The 11,585-nt window shown below is 31.8% G+C and overlaps 3 protein-coding genes across 3 annotated transcripts; 2 read left to right on the top strand and 1 right to left on the bottom strand.

Annotated features, from left to right (window-relative positions):
- The first annotated feature begins 1,359 nt into the window (after positions 1–1,359).
- LOC104646647 (NAC domain-containing protein 83-like) lies at positions 1,360–2,088 on the top strand. The gene has a single exon (XM_026030317.1). It carries the CDS (start codon positions 1,360–1,362, stop codon positions 2,086–2,088), a length of 729 nt encoding a protein of 242 aa, XP_025886102.1.
- A 2,498-nt stretch (positions 2,089–4,586) lies between these two features.
- On the top strand, positions 4,587–10,146 carry LOC101248565 (serine/threonine-protein kinase 52). The gene is made up of 7 exons (XM_004236065.5): positions 4,587–5,717; positions 7,094–7,215; positions 8,147–8,343; positions 8,434–8,608; positions 8,938–9,072; positions 9,226–9,464; positions 9,882–10,146. Exons 1-6 carry the CDS (start codon positions 5,378–5,380, stop codon positions 9,430–9,432), a joined length of 1,176 nt encoding a protein of 391 aa, XP_004236113.1. The 5' UTR covers positions 4,587–5,377; the 3' UTR covers positions 9,433–9,464; positions 9,882–10,146.
- On the bottom strand, positions 9,804–11,376 carry LOC101246817 (bidirectional sugar transporter SWEET5). The gene is made up of 6 exons (XM_026030083.2): positions 11,153–11,376; positions 11,040–11,076; positions 10,747–10,963; positions 10,468–10,629; positions 10,266–10,385; positions 9,804–10,167 (listed from the first exon to the last, which is right to left on the bottom strand). The coding sequence occupies exons 1-6, from the start codon at positions 11,190–11,192 to the stop codon at positions 10,033–10,035; spliced, it is 711 nt and encodes a 236-aa protein (XP_025885868.1). The 5' UTR covers positions 11,193–11,376; the 3' UTR covers positions 9,804–10,032.
- Positions 11,377–11,585: the final 209 nt, after the last annotated feature.

The raw sequence follows: 11,585 nt of genomic DNA, 5'->3' as shown, positions 1-11,585 counted from the left end.
TACATAGTGTGTATATATATATATATTACACCTAATTTTGGCCTCATATATCCTGGGATACATGTATCTTGATGTATCTAAATGCACTCAAATATAATAAAAATTATAATAATAAAAACTAAAATATGTCTAATTAAACCAGTTGGATTTATGTTAGTTTCTCCTCCTCCTCTTCTTCTTCTTCTTCTTCTTATTATTATTATTATTATTATGGTTGTTGTTATTCGTACTTGGCACTAATTTTACTGTACAAAGATGTGATTGATCATGTGTTGATTAGAAGGTCTTACTTTTGTCAAAATATTACTACTAGTTATGTACCTCGTGAAGGGAAAAAGAGGCCACATTAGAGTTTTCAAATATGAATTTCATTTAAGATGATTATTTTGAGATTAATTAATTAATCAAGATGTTGACGAATCAATTAAAATGGTATACTAGTTACGTGCATGAATATAAAATTCATGCATAACTCTATATTCATGCACAACTCAAACAAATCAGTGTGTTCAACATGAACTTCTTAAGATTGTACATGTACAACTAAGTGCTCTTAAAAGGATGATATACTCACTAGTGGTTTGATCAACCTTAGGACGGCAAAATCCGTTCATAAAATTATAATCACTCCAAATTCTTTTCAGTTTGAGTTGATTATTGATCTGTTTATTTATTTATATATAATAAGAAAAACGATATTTCTAGTCCTTGTGTTAAGGTTATATTCTTATTTTAGTCTTTGTGTAATCTAACTCTAATGTCAATAATGCTAAGTTAGATAACACAAGAACTAAAATAAGAAATTAGCCTTAATATAGAGAATAAAAATACCGTTTTCCCAATATAATAAAGAAAATTAATAATATTATAGAGTACAAAAAATAATAAAAGAATAAATAATTAAAACCTAGTTCATAAATATTGCTTAATCTTATTAGGTGACAAAAATTCACAGGTAATTGAACTAAATAGCTGACCTAAAGTAACAGCTCATGTTAGCATCAATATAACGCGGGGCACAAAAAAATCTCTGCAGTTAACGAAAAAATAAGTCTCGTCAAAGATATTTTTAATCTTCTGTAATTCAATATTACTAATTTGTTAAATCAAGTTAATTATAGGAGAAAGGGCAATTCGAAAAGCGGGGCACGTACGTAATTAAGGAAATAAATGTTTACTGAGAGAAGTAATTAAGTAACTTTAGTTAGTTAGTTACGGTTATAGTAGTAATTAATTTAGGAAATATAGTAACTAGAGTTTGTTAAGTATAATTCGAGCCTTTTCCATTATGGTAATAAGAGTTGTATGTATAAATAGATAACTATCTAAAGAGGTTTTTCAAAGGCGAATTATGTTTGAATGAACTATGTCCTATCCATATATGAAGATCAACCACCATGGGAGATATTTGGAGCTAATTATGAAGAGAAGTTTCGTTACTTTATTACTCCTTTGAAGAAGCAGAAGACTGAATATACAAGGTTTTCTCGAATTTGTGCTAAAGGGACGTGGCAAGGGCAAACCGGGAATCGTACGGCGCCTGTGGTAGGGTTTAAGAGAAACTTGAAGTTTAAAACAAGTGAACGTGGCCAAAATAACACCTGGTTGATGGTAGAATATCATGTCGCGGATAGTTTCTTTAAGGAAAATAATCATATTCCTAAGGAAGATTTTGTGGTGTGTCGAATAAAGAAGAACAAGAAGGGTAAAGAGAAGAACGTGGATCATGTTATGGAGGCACAAGATGGAGATGTTGTGGGGATTATTGATCCTATGTTGCTTGAACCGAATCATAATAACGACTACTCCACGAGGGAAGATCAAGTTAGGGTTTGTGATGCAGTTGAGGCTACAACTACCGAATTTGACATCCAAAACAGTACTTATGAAGCTACTACAACGGAGAAGAAAGAGACAGCGTTGGAAGTACAAGAAGGCCACGGAGTTGATGATATTAGAAGCAATGAACTTCAGGAAGAGATGTATAGAGCATTTGATGACATTCCTTTTGAATTGGTTGTAGAATTCACACGTTCTACAACATATATAATACACATCAATAGTTCCTTAGATGGATTATGTAGTTGACTTTTTTTTTATATATATAGTTCAGTTCTTTTAAATCTATTGATCATTGTTTCTTCTCCTTATCGGGAGGTTTCTTGTTCACGTTGGATTAAATATTTTGTTAGTTGTATGGTTTGATTAATTTCTATTCACTTCAACTTTTTAAATTTTCATAATAAATCCATTCATAATTGGTGTTTTGGTGGACGAGTTGTTTTCAATTGTATTTGAATTGTACGAGCCTAGAAGAAGAAGGGATATCTATAATTGTATCTTCGTCCTAATATTTGTATTAACTAGTAAGTATCAATTTGATTTGTATAATTATTATGGATTGATTATGAATACATTGATAATTAGAAGTTTTCTCGATTAATTATTTTCAATTGTATTTGAATGGAGCAAATCTTGAAATAACAGTGTTGTCACTAATCGTATAATTAGGTTATTTTCGTTCGTATTTGGATCTGAATAACACCACAATCAGGCTGTGAAAATACAGAAAATGAACTTCATTGAGGTAGATATTAGTATATTTTGTTTGATTATGAGCTTCAGCTTAATGGCAGAGATATTCAAAAATAATTTGATACTCCTATACCATACTTCTCTATAATCTCTTGTCATTTTCTGTTCTTAATATTTTTTTCTACAACATATATTTCTATTTCACTACAAAATTTCTTCAAAGGTCACTAGTAAAAAAAATATTAGTTTTAAGTGTAGAGATGAACCAAAAATTGATCAAAGAGTATTTTTAGTAGGGAAAATTGTATATAATAGCAAACTAGTAACCTAAAATAAATGGAGTAGCTAGGGTTTGATTTAATTGTACTCCATAGCAAACGTTAGCTAAGGTTTGTCAGGCGTCTCTCTCCCAAAAATCTCGCTCGCCACTCTCCACTCTCGCTCGCCTCTCTCGCTTTATACATAAAAGTGTATAAATTTTGTTTCTGTTTTGTATAAAGTAAGAGAAAATTGTATATACACATGCAAAAATATATATTTTCGTGTTATACACTTAATTATACAATTTACAAACATTTTACTTCAAATATTGCAGACGATTGCGAATTATACAATTGCAGTGAAATACAATTTTGTCTAGCTTTATACAACAGAAGTGTATATATTGTGTTTCTGTTTTTGTATAAAGCGGGAGAAAAACATATATCTTCTTGCTATACACTTATAATTATGTAATATACATACATTTTAATTCGATTCAACTATATGCAACGCAAATTTTATAAAAAATATTGCAGCGAAATAGGCAGCGAATTATACAATCGCAGTGAAATAGGATAGCGAATTATACAATTGCAACGAAATAGGCCAGCGAATTATACAATTTAGGCCAGCGAATTATACAATTGTATATGTATAGCAAATTATACAGTTTTATGTTTGCTATGAAGCGCAATTATGTAAACTTTGCTATAACATACAAATATAAATTTTTTGTTTGATATATGTGAAAGTTGCCATTTTTAGTATAATATGTAAATAAAAGGATATATTTAATCCTTCTCCAAATGAATCGAATCTAAATTCAATCAAAAAACACATATTTTCTCCCTCCTATATCACACTTATAACTTATTGAAGCAGGATAACTTATTTAAACCAATCTAAATCCAATGTTGTTTTTTTTTTTTACTTTGGGTAATTTGATTAATTGGAATATCCTTATCATGAGGTGTTTCTCTATTATTATTTTTTTGGAGCAACTTTATTCTCATGCAAAACTATATAATCATATCACAAATCACTTGTTTAATACTCATAGTCGATGTCTATCCATTAGCATAATTATTGTAATTAATTAACTAGTTCTATATCCCCATCCATCATGATGTGATCTAATCACTCTAAGGATAGCCTTTTTGCCAACTTTAATTAATCACAAAGATACAGAATCGCCAGTCAAAATACAAATAAATTTACTTTTCCTTTTCAATTAAGAAAAAGACATGTGAAGTCAACTCTGACTTTTGACAGTGGCCTTCTAATAAATAAATCAATAAACATGTCTCAATAATAATAGGTTTGTCATTTTAATTATTAAAGATATTTATCATATTAAAAATTTAAGATGAAGTTATTTTTTATTAGTGATTATTTTGAAAATTACAAATATATCAATTATGTAACATAAAAATATATTAATATTTAATAAATAATTATATCTTACTCTTAATACATAAAAAAGAATAAAATAATTAGATATTTATTCTAATTAATTCTAAAGTGGCGTGTAAATGAAAGTCATAAATAAGGGAGTAGTGAACAACTTAGACACGTAGCAACACATTTTTTATTTTTTTTTTATATTTCAAATGATAATTTACAACTTTTCCACATCAAATAACAATATTTATTTTGTAATATCTTTCTCATGTGTTGTCAAATTTTGTTTTATATTGCATTTACTTGTACAACCAGTTAGAAACTGACAGATTTTTATCATGGATATTTATTCAAGAATTAAGATGATTGCAACTCTAATCAACTATTCAAATAATTATTTTTTTTCTTTGAAACTAAAAGTACATAATTTGTATTATTACGTGAACGATCCATATAGTTTGGCAGGCTACTTTGATTCAAGTTTTTCCTCTCTTTCAATTTTATGTAAGGTTTATATGGACATAAAATTTTTAGAATGTAAATTATTATTTATGTATTTTTGAATTTTAATCTTAATTAAAGGGGTTTACTACGTTCAAATAATTTGCACATAATAAAGAAACTAATATGTCATAATACATAGTAATTTGCATCGTCTTTTTACTGTTATGAAAAAATAGCTAGATTATATAATTTTATTTGTATTTATATATACACTTCTTATACACGTGTATCTAAAAATTCTAATCTTTTGCTTTTCTATGTTTAGAATTAGAATTTAGGATGATATATTGTATGTGTACGGAGTCTTGATGCATTTAGGATATTAACGTAGTATTTATTATGTTTTGAAATATAGCAAAATCTGGCTCTTTTAGAAAAATAAATACTAGTAATGCTATTTATGAAATTTCCCTTTTTATAAAAATGGAAGTCTATAAGGAAAAAAACAGAGGAGAGTAGATGGAAAGAAATAAATGAGAAAAGAGAGAGTAGTGGGTCAGTAATACACCTTGTCTTCAGGCAATTCCATGTGCTCACATGCTCTTCTTCTTCTTCTTCCATTTTGCTCTGTTTTTTGTTTAATTGATTTCTCTCAACAAAACTACTAAACAATAAATACCAAACGCCCAAATCCAATACAGAGTCCCAGAATCTACAGAGAAATTGGGGAAACGAAATGGAGAAGGGAAGTGATGGATTTGTGAGAGCTGATCAGATTGATCTGAAGAGTTTGGATGAGCAACTTGAAAGGCATCTTAACAGAGCATTGACTATGGAGAAGACAAACAACAAGAAGAAACCGTTGGATGATTCCTGCATTAATTACTCTACCGCTACGGCCGCGGCCGCAACCGTTACCGCCGCTGCCGCTTCCTTATCTCTATCTTCTTCCGTCAAACCCAGGCAAAGACACGACTGGGAAATTGATCCGTCAAAACTTATCATCAAAACCGTCATTGCTCGTGGTACCTTTGGTACCGTCCACCGTGGTGTTTACGACGGTATAGATGTCGCCGGTCAGTCACCTCCCTAATTTTATTTCTTAACTAATTAAAGTAACCTTAGTCGGAAAATTTTCCGTTCATGATTCCTGTGTGATACAGTTTCTCTGTTATCCTAATCTTCAATTTTATTTTATTTCTTATTGTTATCCGTTCCAATTTATGTGTTATCGAGATTTGCAACTTTTAAACCATCAATTTTAAGTTTTAAAAATAGAGGAACTTCATCTGAAAAAATCGTAAATTATAATAATAAATAACTTAAAATTATAAAGTTCAAGAGTTTAAACAAAAAACTTTTGATTTTGATTGTACACATGATAAAAGAATAACTTGATCAATTGTAATATGACATGCTACAAGTGAATATTTGTGCTAACAAATAATTTCAGACTCTCAAAATTTCAAACGGTATCACGTGCACAGATTACTATTTTAACTTTTTTTGGAGGGGGTAGAGAGTTTGTTAGGGAACCGCGGGAAGAGCATTTTTGGGACTGTCGGTCCATTTTCCTTTCTATCTTCTGTTGAGAAGTTATGTTTTATTTTTCTTTTTATCCTTTCAATTATTTAATTCTAGTGCATGGATGAAGACTAGGTATTAGGAACTTAATAAACAGAATACAAATGGTAAAAAATGGTCATAAATTCTATGGTAAATAATGGAAAATTTGTGCTCAGGTACATCAATATTTTGTGGGCCTGTTCATAGTTCAACTTTAATATTCTTTATTCAGTGTTTGCTCTAATGAATGCTCCATCCATACGATGTAATTTGTCTGTTTGGTTTTGACTTCTGAATTTTGTGGTATTAAATTAAAGATAGTATTAAAATGTAAAAAGAAAAAAATAATTTCTTTTTAAATAAATAAGACAAACAAATTGAAACGATTGAGCTATATTTATTAGTTTTTCTTCTTTTGGTTGGAGGGAGTAACAGAATGAATATTGTATAGTGATTTGATAGGCTTAAAATCTGAGTGCATTGTTATGGAATCCGTGAATAATGGCACGGGTTTGGGTTGAATTATGCAAGTTGGAGATGACTGCATTAACTTTAGCTGGTCTAGCAGTGTTGCTGTATTTCTGAACTTTCATGTGATTCAATCTGTTAGTCAAGTAATAATAAAGTAATACAAAACATTAATGCCTGACAAACTGATCCTACAACTCTGGATCTCATTTCTGCTCTCATAATATATATTTTTTTATTTTATAAATTAGCCTTTTGGTGTTAAAAATGGTTGTCATTGTCACAACTCACAGCTATAGGAGATTAATGAAATTTGCTTGTTCAACTGTATAACATTTTTTTTAACGAGTTAATAATATAACTACCGTGAAATAATGGTCTTATTAACGTGCACATTTTGTATTCCTCTGTGATACAGTGAAACTACTGGACTGGGGGGAAGAGGGCCACAGAACAGATGCTGAAATAGCATCACTACGGGCAGCTTTTACGCAAGAAGTTTCAGTGTGGCATAAACTTGACCATCCTAATGTTACTAAGGTGACACTCGAACTCTAACCTTTTTTATGTGGGAAAGATTTAAGACTTCTTAGATGCTAATGCTTGGTCCTAAGTCCTAACAAAGCAAAGGGGTTAAAGATTTTGTGGTTAGTCTACTAATAATTTACAACATATGCTACCCTTTAGTCAGCTTATTCTCTTTTCACTACCTTGCTAACGAAGTATGGACATAGTGTTGGTAGAGCAGTCCTTCAACGTCTAGTTTGATGGCAATTAGCTATTTTAAATCACAGCTTACTCAACTCTGTGGAAGTATTTTGAAAAATATATCTAATTAGTAGGGTCAACTTGCATGGATGAACCTTAAACTCCCAATATAGGATGATAGGCTGTCGAAAAGTTGCAATAATATCTTTTTAAATTTTGTTGAAATCCCAACAAGACGTAATTTGATAGTCAAATTCTGATCTCTGATATTTGATGTGCTCGAGCTATCTTTTCATATGCAGCACACAAATATCTTGATTCTCAAAACATCTTTGTGACTAAAAAAGACATCATATGTGTTATTTTTGGTTCAAAGAAATGAAATAGAAAATTTCATTCATTGACTACAAGAAACCTTAATGGCGAAGATGAAAGAATGATTCCTGAAGGAAAGTTGACAGTGATGTCGAGCATGCCTGTATGTTTTGTTGGCTGAACAAATAATTGCAGTTTCAAATTACAATTAATTTTACAGGCTGCTCTGTATAATGATTTACTATCTCTCTGCTGGCTGGATGCCTAATTTGTAGTGCTGTATTTCATGCATAACATAAAGACCATTGGATTGTGGCAACTTCATATGTCCAAAGTCCTATCTCGTATCTTAGCATACGAACTGAGTTTAATTAGATGTACCCATATCTTTCCAATAAGCTGTTTATTTTACATAAAAGATGTGATATATCTCTCCAATTTAATGCAGTTCATTGGGGCAACTATGGGCTCTTCTGGGCTCAATATACAAACAGAAAATGGTCATATTGGCATGCCTAGTAACATATGCTGCGTTGTTGTGGAATACCTTCCGGGTGGTGCATTAAAATCTTACCTCATAAAGAACAGAAGAAGGAAGCTAGCATTCAAAGTTGTTGTGCAGATGGCACTTGATATGGCCAGAGGGTAATCGGAACTTTGACTCTCATGTAATTTGAACACCCCTTAAATATAAACCATTTATCTAAGTAAAGGTCAAACAAATAAACTTTGTAGGTTGAGTTACCTTCACTCTCAAAAGATTGTGCATAGAGATGTCAAGACAGAGAATATGCTATTGGATAAGACACGTACAGTAAAAATTGCTGATTTTGGGGTTGCTCGGGTTGAGGCTTCTAATCCAAATGACATGACTGGGGAGACTGGAACCCTTGGATATATGGCTCCCGAGGTAATTTTGGAAGTGGAGTAGGATTCACCTTTCCACCCTATCCTTCATTCACTTCAGTTATCTGTCTGGTCATTTTCTGTTTTTTTGATGGACTAACCAGATTCAGCACACATAAATCTTTTTTTCTGCTCCTCTTACTTGCAAAATGTTCCCTCTTTTTTGCCGAGATTCATTTTTCCTTTTGATATTAGTTGTATAACCCCCCGCCCCCAATTGGTGAATGTGTTTCAAAAGACAGGGGCGAGATAATGTTATATAGTGAAAACATTAAAAAGAGTAGTTGTATATAACATTCACTGTTACTGAGTAGTTGAATGCTAAAATTACAGGTACTCAATGGCAATCCATACAATAGAAAATGTGATGTGTACAGTTTTGGCATATGCGTGTGGGAGATTTATTGTTGTGACATGCCATATCCTGACCTCAGCTTCTCAGAAGTTACTTCAGCTGTGGTTCGCCAGGTAAACTCTCCAACATCCTAGCACTTCTTGGACATAAGTAATCACATATTAAGCAGACAGATAGATCAGAGAAGAATATACACTTCTTGGTTTTTTATATCTTATACGCTTTTTGTCACCTTATTTAACTGTGGTTTCTGTTGTGCCACACAGAATCTAAGGCCAGATATACCAAGGTGTTGCCCAAGTTCCCTTGCAAACGTAATGAAGAGATGCTGGGACGCTAACCCTGACAAACGGCCTGAGATGGACGAGGTAGTATCCATGATAGAGGCTATTGATACATCAAAAGGCGGAGGAATGATTCCCGTAGATCAACAACAGGGTTGTTTCTGTTTCCGAAGGCATAGGGGACCTTGAAGCTTATTGCTCAAGCAGACATACAAAAGTAGGTAAATTTCATCTCAATTTCCAAATATTTGACAAAGGAAGTGAACTCGCAGAGCCACAATATTTGAACAGTTCTATTGAGAAGCTATGCTGCATGCATCTTTCTCTTGGTTTGATGTAAATCTTACGTTCTCTTTTTTTCTTATTTTATACATACTCTCAATCTTTTTTTTTTTTTTCCTTTTCTATTTGACTAATGATTTCTGTTTTAGTCTACTTACATTTTCTGTGATTGAACATTATTTCTAAGAACGTAGCAACAAACTAAGAAGCCAATATCCACTATGTACTTGATAAAAAAAATTACAAAATGACCTGTCATATAACATGTTAAGTCAAGCTGGCCCAATCAGTACATCCACCTCAAATTCAAAACTAAAATAATTCAGAATTACATTTATTTTTTCTTTCCATTTTAGATGTCAGTGGGAGAGCAATCAACCTCCAACATAGCCACAGTGACCCTATTTTAATGAAGAATTAAAAAAGCACGGGGCTGACTCGAAGACCTGGAACCTTGGCTTAGTAATGAATGAAGGGAATCTCTTCGAGCTTCCTCTGTTAGTGGCTTTAAACTGTGTCCGAGTTTCTTTGAAGTTCAACTTCATTTGGCTTTTCTTCATCGTCCCAGTTGGTGGTTTTGTAATATTTTGCATAAAGGATGAGTTGAATTGCTCCAGATAATGTTCCCAGACCATTCGGTATCTATCATTAGTTTAGAAGTAAAAAAAAATATATATATAAAATGTAATCTCACAAGCAGAGTTTGAGAATAAATAATGCGAGTGAATACAATTAATTACCAGGATGTAAGGATCAAATTTGAGGAATGCATAGGCGAACCAAATACCTCCATTGCAAAAGTTTGCAAGTGAGAGGTAAAATGGCATGAACTTCACACTCTTGGTGCTGATCACTCGACGCTACATATGATTTATATTGTAAGTGTATATAACATAAATTCAACAACGTAACGTAAATCTTAAAAGGAGAGATTAATAATACCATGACAGTGAGGGGCGAAGCGTACATAGCAACATTCATAATGACAGCCAATATACCAACGAGCATTGATCTCTTCTTGGTTCCATGAAGGAAAGTAAGCGTAACGAAAACGAGGATGGCAAAAAGGATTATTTCAACTCCCAAAAAAATAGAAATCTTCTTCTGTAATACATATAAAAAAAACATGTTAGTTTAAATTACTATTGCGATAATAATACAAGCAATGTTGAAGAGCTATGTTGCTCGAACTCTTCAAAAATACAATGAGTATGTACATACACGCTTTGGGCCATCGGAATAGATATAGAAGACGATTATATATAAGAATTCAATAAAGAGACCAATGCCATTAATAGTGACAACAAGAAGACTGTCCGGATGAACAAATGGCATTCCATAAAACACCCAAACTGCACAATTCAATGCAGTTACAACATAAGGATCTGGTTTGAATTGCATCACCGTCTTTGCTTTCCATATTTTTATGAACGTTGGCCTGTATACATGCACGCACCTCGATTAATTTAACTAAATCGATAACTAATTAATCATAATAGTTCAAGGGAACTTACATGGGAGATAAAAAGAGGAAAAACGATATAACATTTCCTGCATGAAGAATTATTGAACGTTAAAAAAGATCGTTAATATAATGAATTAACGAATAGTATGATAAGGCACCGACCGATAATTCCAACAATCGTTCGTATTGTATGTGTATTCATTTTGTCTAGATATCTGATTAATGATAGAACAGTGTAACTTAAAAAATAATCAATCAAAGGAATAATTTGGCGAATTCCAAGGATAGAAGATCATATTTAATTTGTATATATGGATTTGAAATCCAGTGGTGTAAGGTTGTTAAAACCTTATATGTTGAATTACTTAATTATTCAAGAAAAAAAAATATGGAATTCCGTTAGTATTTATACATGACAAATAGATGAGTAAATATTGCTCAATTGGTTACCGGAGAGAACAAGTAAGTAAGAGTTCAAGTGAAAATAGCTTATTTTATTGCTATATACATGGAACTTTATCTACAAATTTAACAACCACCATGTGACTTTTCTTTGCTCGAGGATTTTTTGGTAATGCCAGTAAAGAGTGACCTT

The sequence above is a fragment of the Solanum lycopersicum genome, chromosome 3, assembly GCF_036512215.1.
Source record: "Solanum lycopersicum chromosome 3, SLM_r2.1".
Taxonomy (NCBI): domain Eukaryota; kingdom Viridiplantae; phylum Streptophyta; class Magnoliopsida; order Solanales; family Solanaceae; genus Solanum; species Solanum lycopersicum.
Note: the sequence above shows the minus strand (reverse complement) of the source record. Positions and strands in the feature narration are given on the sequence as shown.

Coding starts and splice junctions, on each gene's coding strand:
- LOC104646647 (XM_026030317.1), top strand. CDS start 1,360: ATGAACTATGTCCTATCCATATATGAAGATCAACCACCATGGGAGATA.
- LOC101246817 (XM_026030083.2), bottom strand. CDS start 11,192: ATGAATACACATACAATACGAACGATTGTTGGAATTATCG. Junction 11,077..11,152: donor AACGATTGTTGGAATTATCG/GTCGGTGCCTTA, acceptor TTCTTCATGCAG/GAAATGTTATATCGTTTTTC. Junction 10,168..10,265: donor AATTTGATCCTTACATCCTG/GTAATTAATTGT, acceptor AACTAATGATAG/ATACCGAATGGTCTGGGAAC.
- LOC101248565 (XM_004236065.5), top strand. CDS start 5,378: ATGGAGAAGGGAAGTGATGGATTTGTGAGAGCTGATCAGATTGATCTG. Junction 5,718..7,093: donor CGACGGTATAGATGTCGCCG/GTCAGTCACCTC, acceptor TCTGTGATACAG/TGAAACTACTGGACTGGGGG. Junction 8,609..8,937: donor TTGGATATATGGCTCCCGAG/GTAATTTTGGAA, acceptor CTAAAATTACAG/GTACTCAATGGCAATCCATA.